Here is a 12041-nt window from a genome sequence, read left to right as displayed (position 1 = left end):
TCAGCCATTTTTGAGTTGTGGAAATGATGTGAAAGATTGATTTTTTTTCCTGGTTTACTGCTTGGATGCTAATAGGATGTAACAACCCTACATTATAAAGAAGACGATAAATATTATTTTGTTTAGCTTTTGGCAACTAAATCTTTGGCTCTCTTCTTACCAACAAAGAACCATTTTTTAATTTTTTTACTCTAACGAACATATCCTTCATTTGACATTATATGATCCATTAGATTTGATGTTTGAACATGTCTTTTGGCTCTTTAGTTCCTAACATCTAGGGGCGGTAGACTGCTGAAAGCCTGTGCTATGGCAGTAGCCAGAATAAAATAGATCGATGATGTGTCTAAGAAGGATCAACTAATTTGTTATTTGTTCTATCATTTTGCTCTTAACGTGTATTCCCTTTCATTTGATAGCCATGTGCACAGTAGCTTACATGTGCACATGCATCTTTTGATTTCCTTTCCTCTCAATTTTAAAAACTGATGTTTGATATTTCTGTTTTCATTATTCAGTTGCTTCTATTGGACAAGAAAATTACCAATGCAAGGATGTCTTCAGTATTGCAGGAAGTCATAAAAGGTGGAAGACCAATACTGTTGATCTCTGATGATATTGAGCAAGAGGTTATTGCTGCACTTATATAGTTTGTGAAGACCAAGTCTCCGTATAGTTTGTGAATACAATCGCGCAAGCTTTCCCTGCTGCAAGACGGTTTCGTTTGTCCTGATCAAATTATTAAAGCTGCATGGCTTTTATGTTTTGTAATGTTCTTGTCTCCTTGTACAGGTACTGGGTATTTCCTGTAGACCTTTAATTTTCTTGTGAGAAGCTTGTTATTTCCTTCCATGTAACCGAGAATTTTTCATCCTCACTTGGCGGATAGAAGTTATTCGTGCCAAACATGGCTAATCATCCATTTTTTACCTTTGTCACTATCAAGATGCGCTTTGTATAAATGCAGTTCTAGGCCAGAACTTGGTTTGTTTGTCATATGTCAAGTTAATGCTAATTACTCAGATGTTCAGGAACAGATCAGGGCCATGCTGTGCCTGTCTGCATGCCGGATTGTGTGTGGACTCATTTGTCTTTTGTTTTAGCCCTTAATCAGGCTTTGGTATGATAATCTCGTGAAAACATCGAATCACGTGAAGCACCAAACACTCATGGCAAACACACTGTTAAGCAATAGCTCCAGGCAACACGCAAAATGCGTCCTATTTCCACCCAATTTGACTTTTAAACCAGTGATTCTAAATAGGAGTAACATAATTGTACCATAACATACAAGGGGAAAGATAATATATTTCGTTTCCCCATTTCACCTTCTACTTGTTAGATCAAAAGTACTGAACTACTTTCACTTGATTCTTCATCATGCTCTACAAGTTACATTCTTGACCAGCAGCAAGACCTTCTTCTCACCAAAAGCAACCATCGATGCAACTCTACAAAGTCGCCCAGAGATGTTAATCCTATAACATCCAGAATGGAAAATGAAAGAGAACGAGGACGAAACAGTATGAGGCAAACCAAGCTGCATCGGTAGTGATCTACAACAAAACAAGCCACATGGTGCCTTCCTAATGTCCATTTTCACTGCTCTCCTTCTCTTCCTCTGCATCTTCAAAACGCTGGTCATTGATATGAAGCTGCGAGAGTAAACGCCAGCAAATGTTAGCTGGGAGTTAATCACAGATATAAAGTGATAAAGATAGTTCTAGATTCATAATTTCATATAAACGCATCATTAGTTTGTAACAGATAATATAGGTGAGTATTCCGAATGCTTGATTCACTACATTTTGATTTACCACAAGCTCAATAATTCAAGATTAATATTGTTCCCAATGCATAAGCACTACTGCTAACAGCCACAACTCGGACAAGCCCATTGTCATGGCCCACTACAGTCTCATGTACTGGTGTTACATGATGGTTTCCATTGGTTGTGCAACAACAATAGAATAGAAGACCCAAACTTACAACTGAGCCTAAATAAGAATTATAACACCCTGGCATTTATCACCCTCATTAATATGTTTACATGGTCATGAAAAGGAAACCCAAAAGAGTCTAGCAACATGAATCAATTCAGTGCATACCTCAAGTACTGAACGATTGAGGTCATATCCACCATTTTGACCAATCGGGTCAATACTGATGAATGGGGGCTCAGGGCCATTCTCTGCATGCAAGGTAAGATATCAATGTGCTGCTCAAACATTCGCACAAAAATGTAAAAAAAAAAAGAAAAGAAATGTGTAATACTTACCATCAACCATGTCTTCATCGCCATGAACCCAACCACCATCAGCCATATCATCACTGTGGAACCAACCATTCTCCCCATTGCGCTCTGGAAATTCAAAAGAATACACAGATCTGCAGCAGAACTATTTATGACTATTATATGTAACTTCGTTGCTTACCAGCATTAGGATCAGGATTTAGTTCAGCACAGTTGCAGAAAATATCAAAGAGTGCATCCACTGGAAGCTCTGTCAAGGATCCAAGGCATCCCATGCCAAGCATGGAATAACATAAGTATTTCAGGAACTCAAGAGTCAAGCTTATGTGGCAATCTACCGACTGGAACAGCATTCAGTTGTGCAACCAAATATCCAAAGGTCAACTGTGCGAATTATATGCATAATGCAACAAGTAGTGTCAATGCCAAATTGGAATGCGTTAGAGATTTAGTTCAGTTGGATAGCTCTATAATGTAAAAGTAATTGTTTACGAATAAGTTTCAAAGACTTCTTCACACTTAACAAACAAAAGAGATGGAAGGCACATTCCACTTCTAATGCTCTCCTTGAGCATTACTGAGCTGGCACTTCCATGCCGTGCTTCAGGAGCACAATAACCTGACATTTACAGTACAATAATGAGAAAAATATTTGCGGTCTGAATGGAAACCAATCATGTCAAATGAGAAAATAGAATGAATCCTCAGAAGAAGAAGAAGAAAAAGAGAAAAATGAATGAGCAATCTGAAAGATTCCAGCATAATGCATAAGAACATACAACAATAAACAATATTTGAATGAGACAAGCTAATTTACAAGGATACATTGGCCAGGGTCAGCCAGTATGATGCGCATTTCAGAGACTCTTGATAACTCTAATTCACTATTTGCTTCAGGATCCAAATCACCAGCCACCTCATCAGTGCCAACTTCTGCCTCAATCTTCAAATTAAACATAAGAAATATCACACATTGTTACCAGATATTTCTCAAAAGTAGAAAATAAAAGGAAACAGACACACACTGTGGCCTACTGCCTACCTATCAACCACGAAGAACAGATCAAGACTGTCACAAATCAGGAACACAGCTATAATATAAGTTCAAGAGGGGTCTCAATCACAAAATTTAAACCAACAGCACAAGACTAAATTGATTTGTATGCAAATGAAGATTAGCTTTATTTTTCCATGGACTACGGTAGATATAAGTCCTGACACTCTAACAGCATCTGGCAAGTGGCAACTGGTAACTTATTAATGAGTAGCAAATGGATAAAGCAATAAGGAGATAACGCAGGTCCCGCTACCTATCAAGAACGGAGACATAAATGCCACCTGACACCTCTCACATACATGCGGAGATCATAATTGTTCCTCGTTAAGATGCTTCCAAGATGGAACTTTGTCCACCCATGGAAATACATGAGCTACAAATAGTCTAACAACCATATGAACCTGAGCTGATCAACCTTGTGCATATCCACAAAGGAACATCTGAGCTCGAACGTCCCAAGAAAACCAAGCAAAATACCAATGTAGCAAAAACTGGGAAACCCAAAGCCATAATGGCGCAAACTGCACACCACAGCCCAAAACTACTACTGCAATAACCAGAAATATAATTAAGCGCCGCATGACTAAAATCCTACACTCAATAATCATATCTCCTTGTTCTCTACAAGCTGCAAGGTATTCTCAGAATATCCAGCAAACAGCAGAAGAACACTTTCTGTTATTCCAGCGATCAAAGGAACCTCTCAGCATGATCATTTCAAGCTGAAATGTACTGCCCAATCCCCACCACCAACACCAAGCTTACAACTAAAAACACTCCTGGGACCTGGACCAATCCATGGTTCATGTCACTTCAAGCAAGTATACACCACAATTAAAGCAAAGATAGCTCAACTGTTAGACCCCATTAGACCACAACAAACGGTAATTCTACAGCGAGCACTCAGGAAAGCTTGCTTCTCCAATCACCTGCGTGTAGATGCAGGGCGAGGGGTACGCCTCCAGGTCGCGCGACACGGCGTGGAGTGAGATGGCGAGGAAGTCCACCGCGCAGCCGTTGCCCTTCTCCGTCTCGCTTAGCCAAATCACCCTCCTAGTTGAATAGGCCAACAGTGAAGCGAAACACTGGGCATCACAAGAAGTGATTGAGGCAGTCGCGTTAGCTGAGCTCGCTACCTGGTGGTGACGAAGAGGGTCCCCGGGGGCTCCGGCGGGCGGCGACCGAGGGCGACAGAGGCTGAGCGATCCACGCGGACCAGCTCCTCGCCGGATGCAGCGTCGAGCCGAGGCGCGCCGTCGCCGGCAATGTCGGTAAAGCGGCGGAGTCCTGGAGCCATTGGGGGTGGCGCTGGGGAGGCCGAGAAGCTAGGGTTTCGGGCCTTGAAGGCTTCGGGGTGTGCGAGATTTGGGGATTCTTTCGAGAGGGTTTAGCGGTGGTGGAAGACCGTTCCCGTGCTGTGTGTTGGGAAATGTTTTGCTAGTGGCTACTTGACACGTAACTTTTCTATAACTAAGATTAGATAAAGTGTGATTATTATAAAATGCGCCGAATAAAATGACCGGTGTATTTGTGAAAAACTTCGATATGAAAATAAGTCTATGATATATGAGATAAAAATAATAAGAAAGTTTGATGAGCCACCATCACAATTATGATGTTAAACCAAACACATGTTTAAGGATGTGTAGACGTGATAAGTTTATATTCACTAACTAAACACGTCTGAAGCCTCAAAAAGCTTGTGGAATGATCCAAAGCTAAGACCATCTTCCAGGGTTCCTGTCGCGTTTCTTGTTCCCTCGCGATGGGAAAAAGACTATAACGCTCATCGCGGGCTAGCGCGGGACAGGATAGGAGAGAGGTTCCCAGAGGCATGGGATTCTCTATTCTATCCCGTCAAGCGCTCGAGCGGAAGGACCGTTGACGTCGCGCGCTCAGGTGGAAGCGAGGGGCAGTGACAGCGACACGCACGAGGAGCACGACGGCTAGCTCAACGACACGACCAGAGACGTGAAATATGACAGCTCAACGCCGATGTGGCCAACCGGCCATACACCCACGGCGGAGATCGAATAAGAAAGCACAGACCGGCAAAATAGCACGGCAAAAGAAAAGAACAACACGATAGAGCACATCCATAGCGGCAACGACTCAACTCGTTGGCACACCAAGGCTCATCACGAGCAGAGGCTGAGCGCCGTGGCATAGCGACATCCATAAACGACAACAGCAGGGAGGGCTCGCCCCTCTCCCCCCATCTGAGGGCGCTATCCATGGAGACGACATCATAGAGCTCCGCCCTTCTCTTCTCCTCTACCCACTCCCCCCCTCAAACATCTCGATTTGGCCATCGTTGGAGATTATGATGAAGAGATCTAAATCTTCAAGCCGGTTGAGATTGAGAGCGATTTAAGTTGGATTTGATTAGAGATAGGATATGAGACCTCAATTTGCTTGGAGATAGAGAGGATTCGGATTTGAATGGGGCTTGAATCGATGGAGATAAAAAGGGGGCGCTCGGCTTTGGAGCTAACGGCTGCTTCGCTTCTACGGCTGGAGGAAGGAAAAGCTTCTCCTAGGCTAGGAAGGAAAGGAGAGAGAGAATAGAGGAGATCTGTTTCTGGGCCAGATCGAAAGCAAGAAAAAAGAGATGGAATATATTTGACCCGGGAGAGATTTGATAGATGCAACTGATTAGCGAATTTAGTACAAAATGCATGTATAGTGTATATGTATTACGCATTGCAGTCGTATTGTATGTATTGTGGTAGTTATGTAAAAATGATAGAATATTAGAAGTCTATTGGGAAAAGGAATAGGGAAGGAAATATTGTTGGAGTGCAAAAATCTAAATGGAACGAATTTGGAAAGGGAATCTCTCTATGAAGGGATTTTAAACTAAGAAAGGTATAAAATGAAGGAAAACGGTTGGAATATTCTAAGGAAAAATAGAATCCAAAGCCATGTAATTTGAAATCCCACAAGAAGATAAAACACATGAAAAATGAGAAAATGGTCGTTTGGATGCCACACATGAAGTTCTCAAGGCACAAAACCAGTTCAGGGCGAGAAAATTGTGATGAGATCGCATCCTATTTTCCTCAAGAACTTGCATGAAATGACCAATTCCATAAGAATTTTACATAATCATTGGATGCGACCAATCGAGTATGTAATTTTGTTGTGGGATTTTCATTTCACAATTCCTCAGTTTTTTCTTTATTCAAGCGGGGCCTTAACTTCGTCATGGAAAAATCCACCAGATCGTATGCCCGTATGAAGAGGCAAATCATGTGTGGATCACATGAACTACACTACTCAGAACAGCAATGCGTAAACACTGGTTGGACCAATGCATTGTCACGTTGAAAGATCGGCAACCTACAGTAACGCATGAAAAGTATGAGATGCCCACGGCCCCAGCAAAAAATATTTTTACTGTCGTTTTCCCGGCTGCGTTCGGTGCGGCAGAAGCGACGAGCAACGCTACAAGATGGACTGTACGTTGGCGCACCATTGTCACTGACCATAGCACAGTAACCGGATGGCACTGCCCAGGAACTCGTGCCCCCGCGCACCCGCCGAGGGGACGGGATGCACACGGCACGCGCCTCGTGCGCGATTCCACAGACGTCGGTCGCGTCCGTGGCCGCACACCCTGGTCGCCTCCGCCGTGCGGGTTTTCCGCTCTTTTCACGTCGTGTCGGTGGAGCGACAAGAGGTCCAGCCCCTGTTAAGGGCTGTTTGTTTTAACTGAAAAATGTAAAAATCAGTTTATAGATTATAGATTATAGAAAATTAGTTGATAAAATTTGAATTATAAAAACTGAATTATATAACTTATCGAAGCTACTAAGACCATCTCCAACAGCTACCTCAAATCTTCATCCTCAAAATACTATTACAGCATCCCCTATCACTATTACAGCATCCCCTATCCCTAACACTGTAGCAGTACTGTATCACTGAATACAGACTCTGTTGGAGACGAATTTCTAGTGCTACAGTACCCCGCAAAGTACTGTAGCACTGGAATCCTCAAATTTGCCATACCTGTTGGAGATGGCCTAAAAGGTAGACATCTAAAATCTAAATTGTACACTAACATTTACGATTCAATCTATTTATTTTAATTTATAAATTATAATTTTAATCTCTAATTTACAAATAAAACAAACCTGCTTGTCGCATCAACGAGACGCTGGTCGGTGGGAGCACGTCTTGACCCGGCAGTCAAAGCCAGCTGCAGCAGCACACGGCCGCGCGCAGTGGCATCGTGACGCGCGCTCCCTGACGCGGTGGGCGAGGATGACGACGGAATGGCGATGGCAGGCGGGTCTAGGGGGTGCCGAACTGACCAAGTCGTCGGGCCTGACCTGGCGAGCTCTGCCGCGCATGCGTCCGGGCATCTGACTTGCGTGCAGCCGTGCACGGTGTAGTACCGCTGTCACTGCGATCGCATGACGCTTTCCTGCCTGCCAGGGGATGCAACTCGCAGTCTCCCTAATCCGAGTCCGAGGCTCTCTCTGACAGGTGGTATTGCTACTGTTAAGTCGTAACGATGCATTTCAGAAAAAAAAAAGTCGGTAATGAAGAGCAGGCGATACATGGACATGGCGAGGTTTATTCTGATTAGCAGTTTGAACCAACAATGGTGTCAAGCAGGAAATCTGGATCAACAAGCTAATGCAGGCAGGCGTGACCCGTTGTTAAAAGTGGCCAAGTGAGCCGAGTCAAATGGGTCGACATGAGACTTGGCTATTTTAGCTCGGCCTAGACACGACACAGCGACTAACGGGTCAGGTCAATATGACACGACGGCTTGGATGGTGTCTGGGTCCGAGCTGCAGCCCGACGAGCTGGCATGATACGATCCGTTTAACTGTTTCTATTTTTTAATATCTTATATAGCTTGTTTAGATCTATTATCATATATGATATGTAATATAATGTTAGTGTGTTCGATTCCAGGTAAAAATAAGTTTTTTTGATTTTTATAATTTTTCACGGACTGACATGCAAAAAAAAGTCATCGAGCCTACTGTACCGCAGGTCGATATGGCACGACCCGGTCTTAAGTGGGTCGTGCCTAGATTGAAATCGCAGCACGTGTGTAGCAAAAATGACCCTATTAGATTATGATTGTGATTTTGGTGATTAATGACAATATAGTCATTGAGACTAACATATTTGTTAAAAAATATATGTTAGTAAGTCTCATGAATACAATATATGAAGAAATCACCGAAGCCGAGATAAAGTTTGGTTGAATTGGAAAAAGTAAAAAGAGATGATTTCACCGGATGACCCAGTGTTCATATGGTTGAACACATCGAAGCATTGTGTCCATAGACATTTGACCTCACCGGATGATCCGGTGCTCAGGGTATGATACACACCGGAGCATTTCCACAAGAGAAGGTTGCAGCTATTGAAGGTCGAAGGTCAATACGCTGAAAGGCCCGGTGGTGAAGAGAAGTGCACTGGACAATACACCGAACAATGAACAGTGCAAAGACGACGAAAAAGAAGACTCCACCGGATAGTCCGGTGATTGATTTGAACTCACCGGAGGAATGCCCCAGAGCATTGTTGACAAAGGGAGACATAGTGACCTCACCGGAAGGTCCGGTGCTCTAAAGATTTGTACACCAGAGCATATTTTTCAGAGAGTGTTGCATTGGTTCGGCTGACTGAGGATAACGCACCAGATGGTCCGGTGATGAAGTGATGTGCACCGGAGTAATTTACATAGAGAAGATGTTGGTTCGGATGGCTAAGGTATACTCATCGAAAAGTCTGGATGAAGGTGGAGTATACATTGTCGTGTCCAATGTTCACAGAGGTTTGAGTGGGATTCCAACAGCTAGTTTATGAGAGTGTACTCACCGGATGATCCAGTATTAGTACTATTGTTCTCACCAGATCATTCGATGTTAACAGCTTTTTAGAGTTGTTGGGTTAACAGCTAGTGCGTGAGTTTCAGACTATAAATACCCCTCCACACAGTCATTTGTGTGGGCTGGAGTCCAGAGAAGTTCATAAACACCTGAGAAGACATCTAAGCCACCAAAGTGGTTAAAGTGATCATCCAAGACGATTAAACACAAGATTAATAAGTGATTAGTGCTTATAGGCCTAGAGAGTGAGTTGCTAGGTAATTGCTACCTAGAGAGTAGATCAATGAGTGATTCAACAGTGTAACTTTTGGTACGTCGGCACTTTAGAGTATTGGTGACTCGCTAGCAAGCTTGTTGACCCTCCGACTTGTTGTGGAGCGGCAGTAAGATGATTGTGCGGGGACATGGAGACCCTTACCTTTGTGACTAAAGCTTTAAAGTGATTACGACGGCGAGAAACCAGAAGAGAGGATAGTGGTGAGATCTTACCTTGGTGGCTTAGTGGCTCATCCGAGTGGAGGCCTTGTCTTTGTGACTCGGTGGCTCAAAGACCGTAATCAGGTGCCGACCGGAGTATATCCTCTATGAAGCTCTAATGTGGACTAAAGGTAACATTCATACCGTCGATACCACGGGAAAAAAAACATCCTTGTACCGAGTTTACTCTCTCTACCTCATTTACGTTTTCGCATTTACTTACAATTTACCTTCTTATAAAGGTTGCAAACGCTTTGATCGATAGAGTAGACACACTAGATAAATTTAGAGCACATTTAGATAGAAATTGATATAAATTTATTGTTGGGATCGAAGTCCCAGACACGGCGGACCTTCGGAGGTGGAAGTGTCGAAGGTCCCTTAGGGTGACACGTACTGGAAGTGGAACAGCTTTCAATTACCTTTTACGGTTACACTGTGACTCTATTTATAGCCCGTACCCAGCGATCACGGGTCCTGTTTACATATCTTCCTGCTACATTCCCGGAATATCCGGGGGTAATATTGTAACACCCTAAATTTTAGCATATAAAAATATAGCAAAATTCGCTCCAAATTAAAACTTTTTCTAATTATTAAACTAGTATAAAATCAAGGAATTATATGTTTGAATATGTATATATACTCGTATGTATATATTCAATTATATTATTTTGGGCGAAAGTATTTCAAAGATCACTAAATTAGTTTCTAAAATAATCGTTGCATAAATTGAGCATATGCATTTTTGTTTGTTTGCTTTTATGGTTCCTTGCGTAGCGATTCGAATTGAATGCTCCTCAATTCGAATCTATTCTAGTTCCTTTCGGCAAATTTCTAATCTAAACCCAACCGAGAAAATCGAGCTTCCAATCCAGCTAAAATCTATAATTCAATTATTCCATTGAATTATCCTCAAGTAGCTTTGGTCAACTCGAATTTGAATGTCTCTAAAGTTCGAATCCTAATCTTGATTCAATTATTTCGAAATCCATTGAATTCAATTCTCTTGAATTCAAACATTTCTCAAATCCTGAAGCTTCAAGTATGAATCTTTCTCCTAATTCAAATACCCTTATTTGAATTATGCCAAACTTCATTTCAAATCCAAATTCAAATACTCCTATTTGAGTTTAATCCTATATATCTCAAATCCATTTTCAATTCGAACTAATTTTGAATTATCACCAATCCATTTCGATTCGATTGCATTCAAATTGAATCATTCAATCTCAATTTGAATATTTCCAAATCCTATTACCAATTCAAATTATTCAATTTGAATCCTTGCAAATACAAATACAATTCAAATACATCTATTTGAATTATCACACATTTCATTTACAAATTCAAATACGTCTTCTGCAATTCAAATACACAAATATCTCACTGTTGTCCCTCTCTCTCATCTTTTCTCAGATCTCTCTCATCTCTCTGTTCATCTGCGCCAGCCAAACCAGCCGCCTGTTTTCTCTAGCGTTCACACCTCTCCCATGCCTCTCTCTGTTCTCTCTCTCTGAGCACACTGACCAAATCAGCAGCCCATGGTCTGCACCGGTCATCTCTCCCTGATCTCCACCGAGCAAGCCAAAACCGAATTGCCCTCCTCCTCTCAAGCTTCACCTGCAAGCAACCATCCCTCATCCACCATACATACACACATGCATACACACAAGCGCACAACAGCCGCAGCAACAGCACCGCGCCGTTGCGCCGTCGACCCACGCGATTGCGCCGTCACGTCGCCGTTGGCTTGCACCGCCCCTTCGCACCTCTGTCGCCCCCGCCCTTCCTCAACACCAAAGCCACGCCACCAGCCACTCGGCCGCGCTCCAGCGCGTCGCCCCGCACCACCCACGCGATGTCCCGCAGCGAAGTCGCCGCAGCAGCTCTGCCGTTGCCGAGCCTCCACCGCACCGCTTCCCGTCGCCGTGAGCTCCAGCCATCTTCGGTGAGCCTGCCTCCCTTTCCTCCGCTCTCCCTCTGCGCCGACCTGCGCCTCCCGTGGGTGCCAAGCCGCCGCTACCGTGCCCCTCGGTCGCGCCTCCCGCGCCTCGCCGCGCCGCGCTGCGAACAGCCTTGCCCACCCGTGCGCATCGCCGTGCTCCCTTTCTCCTTCTCACCGGTGCTGCCTCCATCTTCCTCCGCCGGCCGGACTCCCTTCCACCGATGTGTTCCTCTCTCCCGGCGCCGCCCAGCTCGAGCAGCCGCGCTGCGCCGCCTTCACCTCTCTGGCCGGCCGTCTCTGCTGGAATCTCGCCGCCGCCGGTCGTCTCTTCCTCCGGTTCGCTCCCTTTCTCTCTCCAGTCGCCCTCCCCGAGCTCCGGCGCCGCCACCCCTCTTCCCTCCGGCTCTTCCCTCCGCCTCTCTCTGTGCGTCGCACACTCGGTAA

At 44.0% G+C, this 12041-nt stretch overlaps 2 protein-coding genes across 3 annotated transcripts; one reads left to right on the top strand and one right to left on the bottom strand.

Annotated features, from left to right (window-relative positions):
* Positions 1-1196: 1196 nt before the first annotated feature.
* LOC133912048 (chloride conductance regulatory protein ICln-like) lies at positions 1197-4760 on the bottom strand. 2 transcript variants are annotated; one of them, XR_009908756.1, is made up of 8 exons: positions 4448-4760; positions 4241-4364; positions 3080-3197; positions 2436-2495; positions 2279-2362; positions 2109-2191; positions 1537-1655; positions 1197-1451 (listed from the first exon to the last, which is right to left on the bottom strand). XR_009908756.1 is itself a non-coding variant. In XM_062354592.1 (7 exons), exons 1-7 carry the CDS (start codon positions 4606-4608, stop codon positions 1587-1589), a joined length of 699 nt encoding a protein of 232 aa, XP_062210576.1. In that variant the 5' UTR covers positions 4609-4760; the 3' UTR covers positions 1197-1586. The 2 variants fall into 2 exon arrangements, 1 of the variants encoding a protein (XP_062210576.1); XM_062354592.1 differs by having other exon boundaries at positions 1197-1655.
* Positions 4761-11510: 6750 nt separating this feature from the next.
* Positions 11511-12041, top strand: LOC133910484 (verprolin-like). Its single transcript, XM_062352865.1, has one exon. The coding sequence runs from the start codon at positions 11511-11513 to the stop codon at positions 12039-12041; it is 531 nt and encodes a 176-aa protein (XP_062208849.1).

This window comes from Phragmites australis, chromosome 3 (assembly GCF_958298935.1).
Source record: "Phragmites australis chromosome 3, lpPhrAust1.1, whole genome shotgun sequence".
NCBI lineage: Eukaryota > Viridiplantae > Streptophyta > Magnoliopsida > Poales > Poaceae > Phragmites > Phragmites australis.
The sequence above is the reverse complement of the archived record's forward strand: the minus strand, read 5'-3'. Positions and strand labels throughout refer to the sequence as shown.